We start from the raw sequence: 24740 nt of genomic DNA, 5'->3' as shown, positions 1-24740 counted from the left end.
AATGGAACATGGCAATTGCGTATGTGCCGATAAAGACTCGCAGATCTTTTATAACAGTTTTGGCATCAGCCGAGCGCTGGGGCCACATCCATATGAATCTCGTACAGGAATCCACTGCGACCATGATATATTTATAGTTGCCATCCCTTTGTAGGGGACCACAGTGGTCCAGGTAAACACATGCTAATGCTTTATCTGAGATGAGAAGAGGTGTCTGCGCTGGTCGTTTTACTGTTGATACTTTTATTCTTTGGCATATTTCGCATTCTAATACATATTTCTTAGTTTGTATTCTCATGCGGGGCCACCAATATCTCTGTTTTAATAACGATATTGTTGCGGAAACGCCAGCGTGTGCAGAAGCAAGCCCTTCATGTGCCGCTGTAATTAGTCCTAACCTGTGTTCCATGTTTAGAATTACTCTATCCCCCACTCCAGGGATTCGAGCAAAAGGAACATTATTCGTATCTGTTAAATATAAGTACTTTTCTGGAAAGCCTTTTGGGAGTGTTTTTCTATCATCTTTTACTGACGCACTGACAGCTTGTAGAATATCGCTGTCTATTTTTGTTTGTGACCGAGTAATCGCAGCTACGGAAGCCGTTTGCACAGCTGCCTTCGCGGCTTCATCAGCCAATGAATTCCCTGCAACGTGAACGCCATCACGTTGATGACTCAGAGTGTGTATCACGTGAGTCTTTTGTAGTTCCTTCTGTAAAAGAATTAATTGTTCCCAAAGCATTTTATGCTTAATTGTGCCACCTTTTGCATCTTTGAACCCATTTTCCACCCAATTCTGCAAGTATTCATTATAAGATTGTACGCAATAATATGAATCGCACACTATAAGTGTGGGGAATTCGTGATCGGTATTTTCAAGCGCCATCTTAAATGCTAGTAGTTCAGCTCGCTGAGCTGTACAATCTCCTAGAGATTGCGTCTTAGTGACCAGTAGTCTAAATTTTCCTTTGTGCCAACGACCTTTAACAATCACGCATGCAGCACTGTAAGCTTGTTTACCCCCAACTGGGGGTTGTGCTGATTCGTCTGTATATATTATACTTCAGAATTCTTCTAGAGGCAGGATTTCACTTGGCAGAGGACATTCATATTCATATTGTAAAAATTCCTGTGTCTTTAGGTTAGGATCAAATTCATACACTACGTCTGTTGCAGCAAGAGAATTAACCCATTGTATCCATCTTGGATGCAGAGCTTTAGCATTAGGAATGCTCGCTTTAGTTACCGCTTCTAAAGCAGGTACAGGTGTAACGATTATTATTTGTTTACCTTCTGCTAGGGCCTTTTCTTTTGCTACAGCAGTCTGAACCGCAGTTAGAATTTTTTCCGTCGAACTGAATTTTATTTCAGCTTTTGTGTACAAATGTGATTTGTAAGCTATTGGTACCGTTTCTCCCTCATTAGAGGTCAGGTACGTGAATCCGCATCTTCATGGATGACTCGGATTACAAGGTTGCGTGTATTGTCACGTGTTTCTAATTTTGTTTTTGGTAACATGTCTGTTTGCAGTGATCTCAAAATTTCTGTGTGTTTTTTTTAGTCCAGTTGATTGGTTTGAAATCAGAATCGATTGTTAGTTTTTCAGCGTTTTTGGTGCTTGGAGTACAGCGCACTTCTCTAAGAAGTTGTCCGCTAGGCTTTACCCTTCACTTGATAATTCGTATCCTAAAAATAAGACTGTCAGATGGGCAATTCTTGACTTTTTAAAGTTGAATTTGTAACTTTTTGCAGCGAACCCAAGTATTATGGTGTTCACCCTTTTCAAGTGAGTCTCCAAGTCATCATCTGTTAGATAGATGTCATCGACGTAAGATAATGCCTCATCATCATATATTTGTAGTAACTCAGTTACTCTGGCTGAGAATAGTCCTGGGCTGTTCTTGAATCCCTGTGGAAGCCTACAGAAATTTTTCTGTGACCCCATTACTGAGAAAGCGGTCAAGTATCTGCTTTCTGGTGCAATATTTTGACAAAAGAACCCATTAGATAATATTTTTGGGGAACTATGTTATTCATTAGTGCAGCACTATGCGAATTTTGTACTGCAAATGTTTTGCAACATGAGTTAAGGTGTCTGTAGTCCAAGACTAGAAGATATGAATCATCCGGTTTGGAGACAGGAAACAAAGGATTGTTCATTTGAGAGGTGCATGTTTCAATCACCCCCTGGTATTCAAGTTGATCTAAAATCTCCCTGACCTTTTTTAGCTTCTTGCTTAATTGGATACTGCCTTTGTGCAGTCGGTTGACTTTTTAACTGGATTTTGTGAGAAGGAGAGTCCTCATCCCATCCTACATGATTCTTGTATAATGCTGGTGGCTGGGCTACTGCCCATTTCCCCGCATATATATATTTAGTGTGAATTGGAATGTGATTCGAGAAGGCAGGCATAATCATTTCTTCGCCACGAGGGCACTCCCTGACAAACTCCGGGGGCCAATCTTTCTCAGCTAACAGGATGCCATAGCCTTTTGAGAGGTTATCCCAAAATAGACCCCTTATTTTCCTAGTCTTATCACCCTCTACAGGCAGTGTTATTTCGTATATCTTATGAGGTTCGCTAACTCTGGTGTCGGCAGTTTCTAATTGAATGTATTCATTTGTGTCCACTGTCTCCAGATGACTCATCAGGATCTTGCGAGCTATGGTGATTTCTGCTGCACTGTCTAGCATTGTCGGTGCCCACTCCCCATTTTTCAGCTGTGTCCTCAGTATTCTCGGCATGTTTGATTACTCTAATACTGGCTACCTTCTTTCTTGGAAATTGTGTTTTATTACTTTGAGCAGGTTCCTTGTCTTTGAACTTGGAGTGCTCTCCTGGTTCTGACCGTCCTCTTCTTTCCGATTTCTGTGAAAAAGATCGAGAGAGACGTGTATCAATACTTTGATATCTATCAGGCTTCTTCAAGTTATCCCTTTTTCTAAGGTTATATCTTTTCTCAGAGTGCTCCCTCTAGGGAGACTGGTGTTCTCGAGTCGGAGTTCTTTCCCTCCGTCGAGGAGACCTTCCTCTGGACTGGAAAACTTTTTCCTTGGGAGTGGATTGTTTATTTCCATCCCAGTTCTTTTTAGGAGTGTTTGAATTATTTGTAATAAATAATTTCTCAGGATTTTCGAGTAGTTGGGGTTTTACTGGTTTCCCACCCAAGTTGTCTCTACCTAATTCTTCATAACATTTTTCTATAATTCTGGCAAGCTCAATTGGTTGATCTGTTATATCTGTTTCCTTCAATTTCTGGCGGATCGCCACAGATGCTGCTTCTCCTTTTATGTTGGCTAGTAATATAGCCGAGACTTGCTTGAAGTCTTTCAGTAATTTCATACCAAGAGTTAAAGCAGGTTCTGGACCGTATTCATTCTGAATTTGTTTTAGCACATCCGGTATTACCGCCATGGACGGAACACCATGTGTTTTTGTGTAAATGGAAGCAAAAACTGTACCCCAAGTGTCACAGTCCTCCACATGTGGTGTGACCCACATTGGAAGGCAGATGGTCAGAATTCTGTGTTTCTCAATACGGGTAGTATTCGGAAATACTGCCTCTATTTGAGTAATTTTCTGCGCTAACCAGAAAGGAATTTGTTCCTGTTTTATGGGTGTTTTACCAAGACATGATTGTATGTTCTGTGGTGTAATTTTATTTGTGTTCCCCTGATGAGGGGTCAGCTGTGGAACATTAACAGCTGTTTGGACTGTTGCAGTCCGCATTACATATTGGACTAATTGTCTATGTATTTTAATTAATGTTTTTAGCTGTGCTAAAAGTTCTTCTTTTGACATTTTTGCAATGTCCGGATGTGGTGTGTAGCTGGCTAGAACCGGCCACGTTGCTCCTGGTCTACCTAGTGGACCGAGCCTGGTAATATGTTCATTGTGTTTTAGGGCGCCTTTATACCAGAGCAGATGCTCTTGGTATTTTAATGGGATTTCAATCTCCTCTAAAGGAGCTTATTCATCCAGTGAATCCTCTATTTTGTAATAGTGGAAGTCGTGTGTTGCAGCGTTTGCCGCTGGAAATTTTATCCAAGAATAGAATACCTCTGTCTGCCGATATTCGTGTGCCTCTATCACGAAGACGACTGTGCCACCTTGTGTGGTCAGTCCGTTTTCCATAAGTTTTAACGTTATAGATTTTCTTATGTTGACCAGGATGATAATCGCACCCGGTTCATCAATTCCTGTTTCATCGGGACCCTGCTGAGTCGCATTTACTGCGGCTCCAGTGGTTCCGTTGTTCTCTTCTGACATTGTATAAATGAATGTTTTTTGCAGAGCAGGTCTCCAAGGAGACAAAGATTAGGTGCACAATATTTTGGAACACTGTATCCTTCAACGTTGAATAAATCAGAGCTTTACATAGGAATCTCTTCCTACTAAGTTTGGGGGAATTTTTAACCTTTCACCCACTCCAGACGTCTACTGGAGTATTTACGGGAGAAAGAGTCTGTGTGAAAAAGCACAACTGAGTTACTCTAACGTCTTGTGTTAGTTTTATCACCTTACCAAACGTTGGGCGCCATGTAGTGTAGTTCCTATTTTCCCTATAGGCCCTGCAAATTGGAATAACATAAACAGCAGTGTAGACGTAGAAGTGCGGTCTTCCAGGTCTCTACTGACTATGTTAGACTTAATTGGGTTTGTACCAACTAGCTCAGAGGTCACTGGAAACTTTCTTGACTGAATAGGAAGTGATCAGCTTCCCTGGCTCAGTTAAGAAGGGATTCAGTTTTCCAACAACCGCATAAACATGACAACTTTGCTCCTTAGAATAAGAGTCAACCTCTAGAGTCGTGTGAAACAATAGACAGCTATTTCACTCAGTCAGTTGTGCAGATTACTTTCACCAGTATGCAGAGACTAGAGAGACGGGCGATTTCAATAAAAGGTATTATTTATTGAACAGGCTTTCTTCTCATGCAAGAGAAATGAATTGTCACAATTGCAAGACTTGTTATTATAAAAAGTGCGTACAGTAAAAGGAGTATTGCGAAATAATACTGTAAAAGCATTGATATGGTTTCTTAGCCATACGATAGTTAAAAGGAATAAAATATATACATTCATATATACATTTAGCTAACGTCCTCAACTGGTGCTTCTAACTACGCCTACCCCGGTGTACCTGACCTAAGCCTATTACATGGGAGGGAGTAAGTAAGTAGCAGTTTAAGTTAAGTTGGTTTTGCCAAGGGTTTGCTTCAAGAATTCTCTCTAAGGGTTTAGTTAACACCGTACCTCTGGAATAGAATGTTGGAGGTCTGGTATCTCCCCTCAGGACTCGATATTCCAGTTACCCGCAAGGGTAGGCTGGAAACGCCGGAGCTGGATTTTCTCGGCAGGAGAAAAGACAGCGTCTTTCTCAGCGCATCAAGGAGGAGGAGGGGCAGCGTCCGTGGGCTTCTCGCATCTGCTGGGCTCTGCAAGGGACAGCTGTTCTGCACCTGTATTCACCACCACCATCGCATTTGCTTAAGGCAATGTTGGTATTATTTATACCTGGAAGGTGCCGTGTTTGACGTAAGTTTTTGGACATAAGACGTCAAGAAAGATGTCACTAAGAACTGGTCGTTCTTACAGTGCTCATTAGAGTTCTATTACTAATAAAAACAAAGCAAGCGGGGCTTTCCCAGTTTGCTGGGGGTTTTATCTGTTGAAAGAACTCGGTGTGTAATCTAGGAATCTAAGATAGTGGCTTCTGCTGTGTCATGTACTGTAATGAGCTGCAGAGACGAGTTTCTGAAATATGGCTCTGATCGTTTATGCCATTATAGGGGTATGGATTGATTATAGCCGTATAGGGGCATAAGGTCACAATATTGATCAGGGTCCTAGATAGAACACGACAATCCTAGGGTGCAGGAGGGAAGATGTCAAGTGGTTTTACCCCACAGTCAGGTGCTGTTTCCTTGATGCACTAAAAAAACAGGAATGCTGTGTTGACGATAATCACCTTTTGGATAGGGCTTTTGGATGGGTACCAATGAAATCCAGCCTGCTGATAAGATAATGACCTTTTAGATAGCTTTTGGATGGGTACCAATGAATATGCCTGTTGATAAATGATAATGTATCCCTAGTTTTAAAACAAGTCATGTCACCAAGTCTTAGCAATTAGATTTTTGGAAGCCCACTCATAAAGGAATTTGTTTAATTCAGGACTGAATTAGCAAACCATATATGATTTTGTGATATTTGTTTTTGATGTAGGGCAATGCCTTTTGCAGTTGTCTTATGCTGAATAAACCAGAAGCACTACAGGTCTGCTGTGAGCCTTAAAGTCCAATTCTGTGTCCCAGATTACCTCCAACCTTTTCGATGTCTTAGTGAAGATGCATGGCATCACAAATAAGTTAACAGGTCTAAGTGAGGTTTTTCAGGAGACCGTGGCATGAGCCTATGCAGAGCATCTCAGTTTTTGCTCCACTCAACTTGGGCCCACTTTTATTCATCCACATGACCGCATTATTTAGGCCTGGTTTAAGGGCAAAGAACACTTCCTTCGGGCCCCAGATGTGCAGATAGATCTGCATGTTATCAGCAAATAAACAATATTTCAGGTCTCTGGCCCTAATGATGGAAAATACCATCTTGAAAAACAAGAGAGAGGGGGAGAAAGTGTAGACCCTTGGGTCTCCATAGTTAGCATTCCTCCCTGATGGCGTGAAGGTCTTGACCTGACACTTTGTGTATGTCCTGTCAGGAAATTATCAGAACCATTCTAGCACTGCATCCAACTCAGTGCCTTTCTGTGCTGGTCAAGCAGTAAGTGATAGTCCAATGTTTGGAATAGGGCTGATAAATCTAACAGTATCATGATAAAGATGTTTCATTATCTTAAGCTAAGGCAGTCAACTAGAACTGTGTTATTGCTCTGTTCCCCAATGGGATTCCAGCATTTTTCATATGCCTTGATGCCAGCATTTATTTCCTGAAAGGATTATCCCATGATAAGATCCCAAAATGTATCCCCTGATTGGATTCTAGCATTTATTTTCTGATTGGATCCGAGCATTCATCCATATTACAATGTGAGCATTCAGTCCATGATGATATACCATCATTAATTTACTTATGGATCCCATTATTCTACTACCAGCATAGATTTGGTGCATCCTGGATCCATGGACAAAGCATTCATAATATGTAAACAGGTTCCAACTATTTATTTCTGGCTGACAGTGCCAGCTTTGGTCTACTGACAGGATACTTTCTAATCTCTTGATAAGATACTGAGACATTGTTCGTAATAGGATCCCAGTACTGGTGCCCTAATTTGATTGAACTGACATACAATGGAATCCCAACATTCATATACTCATAGCATCCTGGCTACATCCACCAATGAGACCCCATCATTGACCTTTTTTGAATCAGAGCATTTATCTACTGATTTTATCCTGCGATTCATACCCTTTTTGGAAAGTCAATTAACAAATCGAGACTCCAGTGCTGCATCTTTCTTTAACCATTTGGTAGATGGGAAAAAGAATCAAAGTAGCGCCATGAAACTGCCTGGTGTAAATGCGCTCTATAAATATTTTAACATAACATAACAAGTGCCATCATAACCACTTTTTCAGTTTGATTTAATCAACTTTGTTTCCACCAATTTCAAGCTATTTATTCCAAACGGAACAGTTTATAAAACCTTGATTATCAAAGCAAAAAAACAATAATACAAAAACACTTTCAATTCCCCCAGATTGCTCTTTGGAAATACATTTGGTGTTCCACTTTCCACACACTCTAATCTACAGTCTCCCTACACTTCACACACTCTGTGACTGACTCGCACTCATATTCAGCTAATTGCCACATTTATACCGCCGTATTTTCTTCATTCATACAGAACCCATCCTGGGGTGCCTTAACACAATCTGTTCTTGGAAAGACACAAAATGCCAACTATTCAATTAAAAGCGTAGCAATAAGTTCAAAAAAAGGCCATTAACAATTAAGCAAACAATTCGAATATTAGATAGATATATTCTCTTGATTGGCCTAAAACATCATGGTTTACGCGTTTCAAATCCCTTCCTTTGGGGGATTCTCTTTGGGACCAAGAATTTCTGAAAGACATGATGAATAGTCTTGGCTTTCTTTGTATCCTCCAACCGTCACTCAATTCACTGCAGCATTTAACCTCTTACCTTCTCAAACACTCGGAAAGAATCCATGGAATGGAATGGAATTCCAATTGAAGCCCATGTTAGATGTGAAGACATCTAACATGGGCTTCGATTGGAATTCCATAGAGCATATTATCAAGCCCATTATCGCCGATTTATCGGCAGTTTCCTGCCGATAAAAGTGGCGATAATGTATCGCCCATCCTTGATAATATGCCCCGTAGTCCTTAATTATGCAGGAGAGTCTAGCTTTATTTGCCGAGTCCCGAGCTAGATTCCCCTCTCTTACCTTAATCTTTCATGGGGGCCTTGTTGAAAAAACTTCGATGGAACGCTGGCTCACTCCTCGAGTGAATGTGCAATCGCGTTAACTTGCAGTTATTGGACGCATGTTTAACGTGCCGCCTAGAGGGTGGAATACTGGGAGTTATAGATGCATGAGCAAAACTCCATTAACACTCATGTTTTTAAGAAGCAAGAAATCCAGTTTCTTAAAAATCTGTAATTTGGCTGATAGTTGGCGCAGTTTCACACTTATTTATCAAGTTGTGATGTACTTATAAATATTGATCAAAACAATGGCGATCTGCGTGACGGGAGGCTACGAAGTCTTCTGATGAATAAAGGCATTACACCAGTTTGACCAGATTACATTTTTTGCATCACAGAGAACGGTGTGGCTGTTTTTGAACACCATAATGTATTAGGTTATTAATTGAGTATTTATTAATGTAATATGCTATTGCGTCATCTCGCGGTAGTTGGACGCGAGTGAAGCATCTCGTACAGAGAGAGGAATTATGGGAGTTGTAGTTGTATGGGCACAACTCTGTAACTATTCATGTTTTGTAAAATGATTGATTTAACTACTAGTTAGCGTGATTTCACAGTGGTGTATCTGATTATTCTTTAAGTGTAGATGTAATACCAATTATAGGACAAAATAAGGGTTTGCATATAAAGTGGCTTCAAAAGCCTGCTGATGGCAGAGGCACTACATCCTGTAGACTTGGCCAGGTCTTTACGTTATGGGGAGTGGTGTGACTCTCCGTTGGCGCAATGATGCAAAGGTTGTCCCGATTCACAGAACTAACTTAAGACAAAATACTAAACTTACTACTTTTGGTAATCACAGAAGTTAGGATTTTGTCTTAAGTTTGTCTTAAGGCAAATTAAGATAGACTTAAGACAGACTTAAGTTAGGATTTTGTCTTAAGTCTGTCTTAAGTCTGTCTTCATTTTGTCTTAAGACAAACTTAAGACAAAATCCTAACTTCTGTGAATACCAAAAGTAGTAAGTTTAGGATTTTGTCTTAAGTTAGTTCTGTGAATCGGGCCTGTTGTTCTTTGAATATAACTATGATTTATTGATATCAAAGTATGCAAAAGGAGAATCTGTTTGAACAAAAATCTTTTATAGGATAGAACTCCATGGATAATGAAATTGCCCGTGCCTTGTGAGTTTCAGGCAGAGATGGATTAAATTGTGATCCGATCAGTTGTTGAAGTGCCCCATAGATATCAGGGCTATCATCATTGAGCCATTGATGGGCTGATGTTGTCTTCCTATCTTCGTATTCGCGTTAAAATCTACGCACCACCATGATGGTTCTGCTCATGGCTCCCAACTGCAGCCTATGAACATAGACTTATAAAGGCGTACTGACAGCATTAATCGGGATTTAAAGATGGTAAATTTCCGATAGTTCATTCAGACCATCTACTGCTGTATTGAATTTGATGATCAATGTTGCCTCTCTTTTAATCAATTTTGCCTCCAAATCACCTCCTCTCAGATCTTGTTCAACTTTTTCAGATAATAGTCCATCGTAGATCTTTTTCTGTGTGGGTGTGGCTGTGCCAGTGATTGACTAAGGGGCTGTTTGTACTTTCTTCTTTATCCTCGATTTATGTTGTGATATCCTGTGGCAGATTTCCTGATTGGTTTTGCCAATGTACAACTTTTGGCAAGGGCACAAGATCCCATAGATCACAAATTTGGATTTACAATTTGTAAAATGCTCATGTTTCCAAAATATTCCATTATGTGTTAACAAATCTCCTTCCTTTTTGGGTTCGCAACAGATACATGTCCCACATTTATGATGCCCTTTTATTGGCGGTAAGCCATGTAATCTCGAACAGTGGTGGTTTTTTGTTTCGGTAGAGCTGCTCTTACAATCTGGTTCGCAATGCTTCTGTCCTTCTTAAAAGCAAAAAGTGATGCCTCCTTTAACTTATGGTCTAAGTTTTTTACCAGATGCCAGTTTTGAATAATTTGGTTTTTAAGCCAGTTGGACGTTGAGCAGTATATTGAAACGCAGACTATCCGATCCATTGTTTTTTTTTTCTTTTACCACCAGTAACGTGTCTAGGGGAGTCCACCATGCTCAATTCATTGCTCGTTTTAAAAGTTTCTTTGGTTACCCACGTGCCATCAGATTTTGCTTTAAATGGTTGGCATGAAAAGTGTCCTCATCTTTAAAAGCGCAATTGTGTCCGATCCTTAAAAGTTGCCCCACGGGCAAGTTTACTTTCAAACTTCGAGGATGGTTGCTTGTGAAATGGAGGGCTTTGTTCCTGTCAAACTTTTTTTTAAACAATGTAATTGCCAGCCGGCTTTCTGATGCATATACCTCTACATCTAGGAATGGCATCTTATGCCTAAAGTGATTTAGGTGGAATTTTATGTCTGCTGTTCTATTGTTCAGCCAATCATGATATGCATGAAGTTCTTCTTCTTTTCCAGTCCAAATCATAAAAACATTGTCGATATAGCGGATTCTACTACCTATCCACTGCTTAAAGGGGTTATTGTCGTAGACAAATTTCTCTTCATATCTGGACATAAAAAGGACGGCTAGCTCTGGGGCAAAAGGATACCCCATCGTCACTTCCTTTATCTGAAAATATAAGTCATCCTTGAAATTGAAATAATTATTTCTAAGTGCCAGACTTGCCAATTCTAGAATGCAATCTGTGGGGAATTTCACTGGTCTTGGTCTACTGTCTAGAAAGGTTTGTAAAACTGCCAACCCTTCATCCTGTGGGATTTGGGTATACAATGATACCACATCCATGCTGACTAAAATTTTTTTGTTTTCAACAAAAAACATCAAATCCAATTTGTAAATAAAGTCAGTTGTATCTCGCAAAAAATGATTTAACTTCTGACTTGAAAGGCTTTAAAAAGAAATCAACAAATTTGTAAAAGGGTTCAAAGAGTGACTCACAGCCGGAGACTATGGGTCTCCCCGGCAGATGTTTTTCATCTTTATGAACATTCGGTAATGCATAAAATATTGGTATTATCGAGTGTGTGTTTTGGAGGTACTCATACTCTTTTTTACCTAGAAAACCTTCATCATAGCCCATCGTCAAGATCTTTAACAATTGTCCTTGCAATTCCCATGTTGGAACTTCGGAAATCTTTTTATAGCAATCACCATCTGTAATTTGTCTATTCACTTCAGCCGTATATTGAGGTACTCCCCACACAACGATTGAACCGCCCTTATCGGCCTGTTTTATTGTTATTGTGTCATCATTCTTTAAGTTAGCCAGAGCCTCTTTTAGTGCTTGTGTCATATTAGATTTATTAAAGCTATGTATTTTCTTCTCTTTATTCACTATTGCTGATAGCACAGTTCTTTTAAAGGTAATCACTTCTTTAGGAATTGTGCTTGATGATGGACAAAGAGTGGACTTTTTCTTTAGTCCTGTTGTTTCCAAATTGTTTTGTGATGTTTTTTTCTGAAAACAAAGTTGTCAAACGAATTTTTCCGAAGAATTCTATTAATTTTTGGAAAGTCAACATTCTTTTCCCTTTCATGACATCCTGGAATTCATATAATGCAGTGATCCCAGTATTATTTCACTGATGGGATCCTACCATCTTTCCACTAGTGGGATCCCAGTTTTACATTTCTGAAGAAATGCCATCATTGACCCTCTGACTAAATCCCACCATTCTCAACTTGATGAGATCAGAGCACTATGCCCTTCTTTATGGAAAAATATTCCTCTTATGTTGGTGTTTCAGATGGTTTTAATGTTAGAGTTCTGCTATGCCCCTATTTGTTCCCTTTATGGAGTTCACATAAGGGTTCAATTGATTTTATAGCTATTTACACCATGTATGTTCCTTTGAATTAAATGCATAACTCACTACAGACCAGTTCAGAGAACGTTGAGTGATAAAAAGATTTACTTCTTAGTGCAAAATAATTCTGTTTTGCAGAGTTTCTTTTTTATCTTATTCTCCGAACCCTATCCTCCCCCTACTGCTGTTTTATCTGCCCCAGGGCGGTTTGTGTTGAATCTCATTGTGCCCTGTATAGTTTTTGGTACCTACTTATATTCTTTTGTATGCTTTCATATCATTGTAAAGACATGCACCAGCCACAGAGAATATTGCTTAGATCAAGGGGCTTCTTCTTGGTGGAGATATAAGATGCCTGCTGTAATACTAGTGAACATAACTAAGAAATTATGGCTAGGAGTCATTGAAGCTCTACCTGTGAGGGTCATTGTGCAGTTTCGAGACATTTCATTTTCATATTTGGTTTCAGATTTGTGCAGCACCCTTCTCACTGACCCAACCGGCACCCTGACATCAGCCAATAACCCTTCCTCGTACCCTAACAATGTCAACTGTGTCTACCTGATCCGAGTGCCTTCTGATACTGATAAGGTAATGAAGCGAGTCCCACTTTCCTCCTGCAAGATTCCTAGCTGTCTGGGGGCGGGGCTTAGAGTAATGCACTGGGGTAGGACTTATATGATTGACATGTGGCAGAGGCAGCTGCTGAGGCAGGTCACTATGGTTACAGTGGTCCATCAGCTGGGAGGAGAAGAATCTGTCCTTGGAATGTTCTCTCTAATGACGTTAGCACTATAACCACAGAGCGTCAGAGAAGAATCAATCAGAATGTATTATTGAAACCTACAGTAGTGATGCCACCTCAAAATACATGGAATACAGTTTAAAGAGTGGGTCTACAAGAGGCAACTAAGTTATTTGAAGTGAAGGGCTTTGTGTGCCAGAACCGCAATCTTTAACTGGATTTGAGTTTCGAAGGGCAACCATTTGAGAGATTTTAGGACTGGGGATATATGCACATTTCGTTTGGTACCTGTAACCACCCTAGCCACAGTGTTCAGCGATGCCCTTAGAGGAGCCAGGGTGTATTTTGGGAGACCACAGAGCATACCGCCGCCATAGGCTAATCTCAGTATGACAAGCGCTTGAACCACATGCTTGAAATCAAGTTGTGGAAGGAATGGTTTGATGTTTCAAAGTGTCCTTCTCAGGTGATCTGTTACCTTATTATTATTATTATTATTATTATTATTATTACACTTTACTGATATGATTCTTCATGTTCAGGTGCTTGTCCAGGGTGATTCCGAGAGATTTGAGAGTCTATAATGTGGGGGGTGCAGTTGAAAGCAGTGACGTGATTTAGCCAAAGGTTTGGCTTAGATATGTGGGACGGAGGCGAGATGAGAAGGAATTCAGGTTTTGAGGTGTTGAGCAGGAGATGGTTCTCAGTTAACCAATTTTGAGTAGATGTTAGGGTTGAGTTGAGTGAGATGATGTTATCCAGGGCAGAGATTTTTAAATAAAGTTGAGTATTGTCCGCATACATATGGAAGAGAATGGTCATGGAATTTAAAGAGTTAGCTAGTGGTTCCAGGAAAAGGTTGAAGAGTATGGGAGATAGTGTGGACACTTTGGGTACCCCCATGTGATCTGGGGAGGATTGTAACAGAGTATGGTTCGCCTTGACTCTTTGAGATCTGTGGTGAAAGAAGGATGAGAACCATTGTAATACTAGACCAGAGAAACTCATCCTGTACTTCAGGATGGATAGGAGGTTGTCGTGATTGACAGTGTCGAATACGGAGGAAAGATCAAGGAGGATCAGGAGGCATGATTCATTTTGGTCATGTATTTTTAAAATGTGATCCATAACATGAGTCAGCACTGATTCAGTACTGCGCCCCTTCTGAAAATCAGATTGATACTGGTCAAGGAGTTGGAAATTCTCAATACGTACACAAAGTTAGGATTCTACGCATGTTTATAGTAGTTTGGCTAGGGTGGGAATGTTGGAGATAGGGTGAAAGTTTTTGAGGTCGGCTCTATCTGCATTGTTTTTTTTTAGTATAGGTGATACCTGAGCTGCCTTTAAGCAGTCTGAGATTGTGCCTTGTGACAGTGAAGCATTTGCAATCCTTCTCCAGGTGGGAATGAGGGCATTCTTGATTTCTTTGAAGATGGCCGGAGGCAGGTGGTCATTGAAGTGGTTAGATGGGTTGATATTTTGAAGAATCGTGTTGATGTCTTTTTCACTGAATGGGGTAAAGGTGTCCCATGATGCATTGTTCTTGGTGTTCATGCTGATAGGTTTGCCATTTTCTATAAGATCAGGGGGTGGTGCAGACCCAGAGCATGGCAGTAGAGCCTTCTTAGAGGAGAGCTTAATGGAGGCGAGTCTTGATTTCTCAGTGAAGAAGACAGACAGTTTGTCACAAGAGGGTGGGCTGCCTCCAGAAGCCGAGTTATTTAACACTACCACTGATTGCTGCTTGACCAATTTGAAAAGCTTCTTTGGGCGGTTTGCAGCTTGATCCAGTTGGTGTCTGAAATATTCTGCCTTAGTGGTCTTGACTTGTTTGTTGTAGAAGCTCCTAACATTTCTAAGGAGTTTTATTTGTTCCACTGAGGGTTTGGATCTCTAGGCGCATTCAGCAACCCTAAAGTTGTGGTGTTCCGTGTTTAAGCTGTCGTTGTACCTCAGTTTGGATATTTTTGAGGAGGCATTTTTTTGTTGGAGTGGTGCAATGTCATTTATAATGTTGGAGATAGTAGAGTTGCAGGAATCGGTGAGTAACTGTACCTCGACTAGGTCAGCTTGGGAGGAGAGGGCAGATTTACAGTGGGCTGCTAGTTCATCTGGATTTATTGATCAGAGGTCCCTTTCTCATACATTTGATTTCGTTGGTTGAGCCTTCGTCAGGGACACCTTCCTGTTAATATAAAAGAGGATGCTATGGTGGTCTGACCAATCGCAAGCGGTAATGGAGTCCAATGAGATGGTCTGTTCTTTTGAGATGATGAGGTATAGAAGTTCTCCTTTATTATGAGTAGGTTGGTCACAGTGCTGAATCAATTCTTGATCTTTTAAAAATGATTCAAGGCAGGTTACAGCGTGGTCATTGGGGTTAGACCAATGAAGTTTGAAGTCACCAAGGAAGATTTGGGACACTGCTGAGTCGACATTGCCAGAGATGAGTTCCATTACTTGCTCGTTGAAGGGGAGATTGTCACCCGGAGGGTGATAAAAAGTGTGAAGTTTACAAACCAGCAGGTTATTACTAGAAATGCTGAGAACTTTATTCAAGTTCAAATTTGGGCTTCAAAGAAATTCCACATGGGAGCAGTAACATTGATGAGAGAGAATGTCAGTGGAGTTCCCCAAAGGATATGGACATGTAAGTGTTAATCTATTAATAAACAGTGTAGCATGGCAGAATACTGGGGTGCACAGACATAGGTATTATCCCCTTAGTGTAGGTACCAGAATATCGCTAAAAAAAAATCAAAGCCAAAATATCAACTACCAAAATATGGATAAGGTCAATATATGTATAGGTAAGTATAGACTTACTATACCTAATTTCACATTTATCTTGACAAGATATAGATATATGGTTTCAAGGTAGAGTGATACAGAGAGTAGATAATCTATACTGAGCCATATATACTCTGGATCTTGAAATAGTTAATATTCCACAATGGTTCTGTATGCGAAATTTCTATGATCGATATTCTAATGTTCAACCCATGCACAAAGCATGAGCCTCTGTTCCCAGTGTGGGACTCCTTTGTGAGATTTCTTCTGTAGGATGGCAGTCTTCTTCATTTCATTTGTCTGCTGTTGGGCATCACTCACATTCAAAGGTAGGACACAGGTTATTGATAATCCAGAGGCATTGCCCTAGAGGTCTAGGGACTACACTAACAAGGAGTGTGGCACATGCACAACGCAATCCCTTACGACAGATTCATGAAGCCACGCAAAGCCACTTTGAGTGACTCTGAGTGGCTTCATAATTCTGGAGTAAGGCAATGCAGCCAAAATTCCTGTGATACCTTACTCTGCATGGGTGGTTATTCCATGGGAGTTGTGGTGGGTGTTCCCACTCAACTTCCATTGATTTTGACGCATTCCTAGATTTACAAAGACTTTTAAACCTGTGAATGCGCCAAAACTGAACGCCTTCCTAGGGAAGGCATAACGAGGAGAAATGTCTTTATTCCTCCTCGTTTTTCCTCGTTCTATGTGTGCTGTATTCCATAGCACACATTAAAAGAGGATAAAACGTCTCTCAGGATTGCTTTTGTGTAGGAAGTCACCCCTGCCTGCATAAAAACAATCCTGCCTACCACATAGGCAACCTTGCACCATGATGCAAGGGTTCCTGTGTTGGCACTAGGCTGCCAAAATGGCGCCAGCACAGGGGAAGAGGACAGGAATGTGCCATAGTGGATAAATATGGACAATTGCTGCCCTCTCCCTGTGAAGCAGGGCAGTGCAGCAATACGAATTGTTGCGCTGCCCAATGCCACAATTTACATAAAGAGGCCCCCTACTGTGTACATTTTCACAAGACATACCTGAGCTTCAGCAGAGGTTTGGTTCCAAGTAGAGACACCACAAGAGAAGATAGGAGGTGCAGGGACCACATAAGGGTGCCATGTATCTTTGAACACACAACTGAAGTGGAGGAAAGGTGCTGAGGGAGGCCGTAAACAGAAGCAGTCACTGAATTTAAGAGTCAAGGTAAAGGGGTGTCAGTATTGTCCAAGAGTCAATGCAAAATCTACGACTGAGTCTAATCTGCGGATAACTTTCAAAAAGTAAAAATAAGTTTTTTTTATAAGAAATGATGGATAGAAAGTTCTAGACACTCTGGAGGTCGCATGACTAATTTACTGGTCTTTCTTCTCAGGTTCTTCTGCTGTTTGATGCCTTCGATCTCCAATCATCCCCAGACTGCACCGCTGACTATCTCACAATTTACGATGGCAACAATAAGACAGCCCCAGTCTTACTCAGTAAAGCTTGTGGGACCAGACAGTTCCAGCCATTCACCTCTTCCGGAAATGAGATGTTGCTGGTATTTGTGACGGACAGCTCCATCACCGCCAATGGGTTCAGGGCTTCCTACAGCAGTGGTACAGTCCTTGGTGTCAGGTTTCTCTCATACAGGGAGGAGGAATGTAGATGCCTCTTGCAGCAATGGTATGGTACTTAGTGTCAGGACACTCTGCTTCAGAGGGTAGTCGCAAAGGCCTCTTATAGCAATGGTATGGTCCTTGGTGTCGGGTGCTTTCAGTAAAGGAAGGGAGGTCGACAAGGCCTCCTATGGCAATGGTATGGTCCTTGGTGTTGGGACATTCTCAGTCAGTGGCGGGGGGTAGCAAAGGCTTCCTAAAGCAATGGTACAGTCCTTGAAGGTGGGCAGTCTCCGAAATGGTGGGACAAAAATCCACAACTTCCTCAGAAATACAAAGGTCCTTGGTGTGAGACCCCTCTCAGTCATGGCAGCGAATTCTAAAGCCTACTACCATACCAGCAATGACATCGCCCATGGTGTTGGGTCAGAGGAGGTGGGATTGCAAGACCTCCTGAATCAATGGTACAGCTTTTGGTGTCAGGCCACTCTCAGTTAAGGGAGTGGGTTGTAAAGTCCTCCTACTGCAATGGTACAGTCCTTGGTGTCAGCACGCTCTCAGAAAGGGGAAGGAGGTTGTAAAGTGCTCCTACACCATCGGTATGGTCCTTGGTATCAGGCCTCTCTCAGACAGAGGAGGTGGGACGGCAAGGTATCCTACAGCAATGGTATGGCCCTTGGTGTTAGGCCGCTCTCAGTTAAGGGAGTGGGTTGTAAAGCTTCCTACAACAATGGCATGGGCATTGATGTCCGGCACTCTCAGAAAGGGGATGGAGGTCGCTAAGGCTTCTACAGCAACAGTACCGTCCTTTGTGTGAGGGTGTTCTCACAAAGGAAGTAGATTGTAAAGGCCTCCTACAACAATGGTACAGCCCTTGGTGTCAGGCGCACTCAGACAGAGGAGGTGGGACGGCTCAGGCTCCTATAGCAAGGTTACATTCCTCAGTGTTAGATGCCCTCAGTCAAGGGAGGGAGGACGCATGGTCCTTGGTGTTGGGGCACTCTCAGTCAGGAGAAGGAGGTCGCAAAGAACTCCCACATTAGTGATACATCTTTATGTCAGGACACTCTGACAGGGGATGGAGGAAGCAAAGGCCTCCTTCAGCAATGGGAGAGAGAGGACGCAAAGGCCTCTTCTTGGGACCCAGTGAGCTCTGCTCCCAGGATTTCTTGGCATGTTGGCATATGGTTTACTGCAGAAAGTGCTTGTTTCTCACAATCAATAGAGGTCTAACATGGAATACAAGGAGATGTTGTGGGCCCAATACACTGACATAATTCCCATGAGTCTGGAGAAGGGGGTGGGGTGGTACATGGATTAGCGGTGCTTTGTTTGTGATATCTCGGCTTGTGGAGTCTTGCCCACTGATGCTGATGATCGGGGTTGACAAAGCTCACACTGTGCACAAAATATATAGTAACACATACAGTAAGTGACGTGAGAGAATACAAACAAGAATCTCTGATAGCCGGGTTCCTCTAATGGCAGACCTGCTCCCTTGACATGAACTCTATTATTCATTATTTTGAATTTTTTAATTTATTTTATTAACTGTTCAATTAATTAAAATTATTACAGTAAAACACTTGAAAATGAGCAAGTAAAAGATTGGTCACAGTAAAAGTAGTGGAACTTCAGGTAAATTTTGGTTGATATACCACCCCCTCTCACCACGGTGCCCACTCAATCAGCGAGTGCCAATTGTCATTGTCATGTCTCCTTGCACAAAGTTTCCGAGGCACCCTGGTGTGCCTTGGGTATTTTCTACTTCGGCAATTTGTAAGACAATCTCCTTGGCCCTTCAATGGGGAGCCATAATATGGTGCTGTTTCAGTAGGACGGGTAGGAGGGTGCGGGGCTTGGTACTTGTTTGGGGCCAGGCTTCTTTATCCTTCAGATTTTGCCGTGCTCAGCACCATGGTTTGATAGTAGCATTTGCAGCCTTTAGAGCAATCCTAATCTGATGAGTGCATTGCCCCAGTCTCGCCAGGTCATCGTGGTTGTTTTAGAAAAGCACAAGGCTGACGCTTGGCCACATGTCTTGGTTACCTTGGTGATACAAATAGGGCAAAGCAGTCGACGTTCGTTAGTAAGGGTGGGGCAGCAACATAGGAGATGCAACCAGGAGTCCCTCATATAGGGTATTATTCACTATCCTGACAGAAATGTTTTACTTTCTGACTGGGAACCCATGACATTACACAGCTAGGGCCAGATGTAGGTAAAATAGATTTACCAACTTTTAATTACCAAATTTTACCGGTTCAGTAATTAAAAATCGATAAATCTAAGGGATGGATATGTAGGTATGGATATGTAGGTATTCCAGATGTGCTGGAATACCGAATCGGAAGAATTCGGTATTTACCGATTCGGTAAATACCGAATCGGTAATGCCCATTCATTCCTATGGGCTTTGAAGCCCATAGGAATGAATGGGCATTACCGATTCGGTATTTACCGAATCGGTAAATACCGATTTTCACAAGGGTGCAGGGGGTGTCACTTTGACACCCTCTGGCACCCCCAGAACAGGCTCGGGTGCCATGTGGCAGGCATACATGCCCTAAGGGCAGGTCTGCCTGTCACATGGCATAGGTGTGCATGCACACATGTGCATGCACACCGGAATCGGTATTTTACCATCAAATTGGATTTGATGGTAAAATACCGATTTGGTAAGGCCTCTGGGACTCAGAAGAGTCCCACCTACATCTGGGTGCCTCAGAATCGGTAAAATTACAGAATTTTTATTTTACTGAATCGGTAAAATTACCGAATCAGTAATTTTACAGATTCTGTAAAATAATGCCCCCTACATACCTGTCACCCATTTACCGATCGGTAACGGCCAAAATCGGCCGTTACCTCTCGGTAAATGGCCTCAAACGGCCACCTACATCTGGCCCCTAGTTCCCAGATGTGCACTAATTTCTTCAATAACTTGCCATGGACCACTATTTTGGGGACATGTGAGCTGAGGCAGAAACAGTGTGCAGGGGGCCTGAGGCAGAACCCTACTCCTGGCTCCGGTTTGGCAGACAGTTGTTGTTTAAGTGCTGAAGCTGAGCTGTTCTCAGTTTTGCGCGTGTGGACCTTATAGAGTGGTGACAAGTACTCTCTGCTGCAGAGTATTTAAGATGCTTTTTCTTCTGATTGACAGTAACATGTGGCGGCACGTTCACCAGCTCAGCTGGCACAGTCTCATCTCCCTACTATCCCAACAATTACCATGCCAACATGGACTGCGGCTTCTACCTCATGGCTCCGCCTGGATACAAGGTAAGTGCAGAAGCTACCTAATGTCACTCTAGTAATGAAATACTTTTAGGACCTGGAATCATTAAGAACTGTCTGCCAGAGTGGGTGTTATGACATCATGATATTCCAGAACAGGGACATCAGTGCAAAGTTTACAAAACTGACCTAGCCTGCCATTCTCCTGAGATGATCACATATCACTTCTGGTTGATTAAGGTTTCTAGACGCTGACCTGTATATAGAAAAACTCAAAAGTCCCCAACTGGCTGTACAGTGATGATAAGTAAGGGCCAACATATATGGTAAATACAGGCCAATGCATGCTTCTCCTTCCTTATCTCACACTGCCCCTGCTGGTAGGACAGTGATGGTAAGTAAGGGCCCCTCGCATGATTCTCCTTCCTTATGTAGCACTGCCCCCTCTAGCAGGACATTGATGGTAAGTAAGGGCCAGCCCATACAACTCCTTCCTTATCTCACACTGTCTCCTGCTGGTAGGACAGTGATGTCAAATAAGGGCTAACACATATGTCTTCTTCCTTATCCCACTCCACCCTCCACTGACAGGACAGTGATCGCAAATAAGGGTCAATGTATACTTCTTCCTCAAGTCATACTACCCCTGCTGGGAGCATACTCCGACTTCCTTATGCCACACAGCCTCCTCCTTGCAGGAAAGTGATGGCAATTAAGGTCTAGAGCATACTTCTCCTTCCTTAGCTCACACTGCCCCCTACTGGCAGGACAGTGGTGGTCAAGACCAGCTGTCACATTATTTTCTTCCCTATGGCACACTGCCTCCTGCTGGCATGACTGAGGTACTCCTTAAGCACTAACACATACTTCTTATTTACACCCTACAGGTCTCATTGACATTCAAATCTTTTGCTCTTGAAGCTCATTCAGAATGCGTCTATGACTCCTTGTCTATTTTCGATGGTGCCAGTACCACCTCCCCACTTATTGGCAAGTTCTGCGGATCCAGGCGAGTCCCACGAGTGACCTCCACTGGGAGCTCCCTTCTGCTCCAGTTCCACAGTGATGATTCAGAGAACATGAAGGGATTTCAGGCGACCTACACCTTCGGTAAGTTTATCTGCTGTAAAGTGTCATACTGGCTCTTCATCACTGAGGCTCAGCAGGCAGGTGTTTGTTCTTAATTGAGAAGAAATGTCAGAAGCCCTGTGTTGCACTAAAGCATGTGCTCTAGTTTACTGAGGCTGGGGTTATCCTGTACAATCTGGATGCTGAGCCAGCTTAGAGATATCTAATTCTCTGTCAAAAATAAAGCTTGTACCAAGACCACAAAGAGACATGGTAGTCCACCAGTTAACCATAGTGATCAAGAAGTCACCTTTCTTGGATGAAGAGTCTGTGGAAGATATTTAAACAAACTCTACATGGAATGGATGTAAGGGTGTGACCTTAGTGCATTGGAATGTCGAACCACTCAAATTTCACTCAATACTCATAGACAGTTTCAACACCTGGGGCCAGATGTATCAAAGGGTTTTGCCCATTCTGTGTCTATGGATAAAATGTGTTGTTACATATGGCCCATGGTCCTTACATTGCATAAGTCCTACCTGGGCTATCACATGGGATGTCAATTAGTGAACAGTTCTGCAATTTAGATCAGAGAGCAAAACTCAATAAATAGGGGAGAGGGGCATAGAAACTATAATATGCAAGTACAAATTAACCTTAAATATTCTGCATTCAATGTCAGCATGTGGAAGATTGACGAGATCTGACCAATGAGCATCACTCAGTAAGTGACTGAGATTGGTGTGGTAGCAGTAGAATAGGATTAAAATACACATATACGTTTACTCTCCAAACAAGCATTTGCAATGCAATAGGTCTCGCATTAGGAAAGTTTGAGCTATTGGTATTGTAAATGACAACTTTTCTATTCATGTGTTGGTTTTGAAAATAACGAAATTATTAGCTTTGTCATTTACCATGCCAATAGTTTTAACTTTCGCAAATGTGACACCTATAGCATTTGTAATGCAATATGTGTTGTATTTACGTGACTTAGATGTATTGATATTACAAATAACAATAACTTTACATTTTTTCAAATAATTAATACTTAAATACAAGCTATTGTAATTTATAATGGCAATAGGTTAAACTTTTGTAAATAACTTTTGTGAAGATTATGTTCAGTGTATTTTATTGTGACGAAAATCCAAGAACAGAAGTGAAATATTATCATCTTTTTGTGACATTAGTAATGAAGCTTGAAATATTGAGAGAACATATTTGAACCAGTTGTTGTTGAATGGTTGCACAGATTGATGCTGTGCTGGAGCTGAGCGATGTTGTGGTGGCGACGAGTGATGCTGTGGCGTTCATTGATGCTATGGTAGCGCATAGAGATGTTGTGGTGCCCCTGATTGATGCTGTGGTGGTGCTGAGTGATGCTGTGGTGATGCGATTGAGTCAGTTAGATAGGTAGATAGAGTGAGGGTGATAGATAAATAGAGGGAGGGAGCGCGATAGCTAGATAGAGGGAGGGCGATAGCTAGATAGAGTGAGGGCGATAGATAGAGTGAGGGCGATAGATAGATCGAGTGAGGGCGATAGATAGAGTGAGGGCGATAGATACATAGATAGATAGATAGAGGGGCGATAGATAGATAGAGTGAGGGCGATAGATAGCGTGAGGGCGATAGATAGAGTGAGGGCGATAGATGAATAGATAGATAGAGTGAGGGCGATAGATAGAGTGAGGGCGATAGATAGAGTGAGGGCGATAGATGGATAGATAGATTGAGGGCGATAGATGGATAGATAAAGTGAGGGCGATAGATGGATAGATAGAGTGAGGGTGATAGATAGATAGTGAGGTGGCCTCGTGGTGGGCCTGGTGGCCGTGGTGGTAGACATGGTGGTGGATGTGGTGGACATGGTGGTGGTGGACGTGGTGGTGGTTGACGTGGTGGTGCTGGATGTGGTGGTGGTGGGTGTGGTGGTGGTGGGTGTGGTGGTGGTGGATGTGGTGTTGCACATGGTGTGGTGGTGGTGGATGTGGTGGTGGTGGACATAGTGGTGGTGGACATAGTGGTGGTGGACGTAGTGGTGGTTGATGGGGTGGATGTGGTGGTAGACGTGGTGGTCGAGGTGGTGGCTGTGGTGGTGGTTGTGGTGGTGGTGGACGTAGTGGTGGTGTTGGTGGTGGGTGTGGTGGTGTTGGTGGTGGACGAGGTGGTTGTGGACACGTTGGTGGTGGACACGGTGGATGAAGTGGTGGTGGACATGGTGGTGGACGAGGTGGTGGACGTGGTGGTGGTGGTCGTGGACATGGTGGTGGTGGACGTGGTGGTGGTGGGTGTGGTGAACGTGGTGGTGGTGGATGTGGTGGTGGTGGTGGTGGACATGGTGGTGGTGGACGTAGTGGTGGTGGATGTCGTGGTGGTGACCATGGTGGTGAAGGTAGTGGTGGTGACCATATTGGTGAAGGTAGTGGTGGTTGTGGATGTGGTGGTGGGTGTGGTGGTGGAGCTGGTGGTGGTGGTGGTGGACATGGTGGAGGACATGGTGGACACAATGGTGGTGGACATGGTGGAGGTGGACGTGGTGGTGGACGTGGTGGTGGTGGACGTGGTGGTGGTGGAGGTGGGTGTGGTGGTGGTGGTGGTGGATGTGGTGGTGGGGGTGACATGGTGATGGTGGACGTGGTCATGAGGGACATAGTGGTGGTGGATGTGGTGGTGGAGGTAGTGGTGGATGTTGTGGTGGACTTGGTAGTGGACGTGGTGGTGGTAGTGGATGTGGTGGTGGTGGAGGTAGACGTGGTGGTGGTGGTGGATGTGGAAGTGGTGGAGGTGGGTGTAGTGGTGGATGTGGTGGTGGTGGACGTGGTGGTGGTGGACGTGGTGGTGGTGGACGTGGTGGTGGTGGGCGTGGTGGTGGTGGATGTGGTGGTGGTGGATGTGGTGGTAGTTGTGGTGGACATGGTGGTGGATGTTGTGATGGTGAATGTGGAGGTGGATGTGGTGGTGGTAGTGGTGGACATGGTGGTGGTGGTGGACGTGGTGGTGGTGGAAGTGGGTGTGGTGGTGGATGTGG

The 24740-nt window shown here is 42.8% G+C and overlaps 1 protein-coding gene across 1 annotated transcript in view; it reads left to right on the top strand.

Moving 5' to 3' along the window:
* Positions 1-21820, top strand: part of LOC147729333 (embryonic protein UVS.2-like) — a 65849-nt gene extending 44029 nt beyond the window's left edge. The window contains exons 9-12 of the mRNA XM_086959826.1: positions 12724-12845; positions 17174-17399; positions 20563-20681; positions 21524-21820. Of these exons, the coding sequence (XP_086815952.1) occupies positions 12724-12845; positions 17174-17399; positions 20563-20681; positions 21524-21820 (764 nt within the window). The remainder of the gene's footprint in view (positions 1-12723; positions 12846-17173; positions 17400-20562; positions 20682-21523) is intronic.
* The last annotated feature ends 2920 nt before the right edge of the window (positions 21821-24740 follow it).

Source organism: Lissotriton vulgaris, chromosome 2_2, assembly GCF_964263255.1.
Source record: "Lissotriton vulgaris chromosome 2_2, aLisVul1.2, whole genome shotgun sequence".
Lineage (NCBI taxonomy): Eukaryota > Metazoa > Chordata > Amphibia > Caudata > Salamandridae > Lissotriton > Lissotriton vulgaris.
The sequence above is the reverse complement of the archived record's forward strand: the minus strand, read 5'-3'. Positions and strand labels throughout refer to the sequence as shown.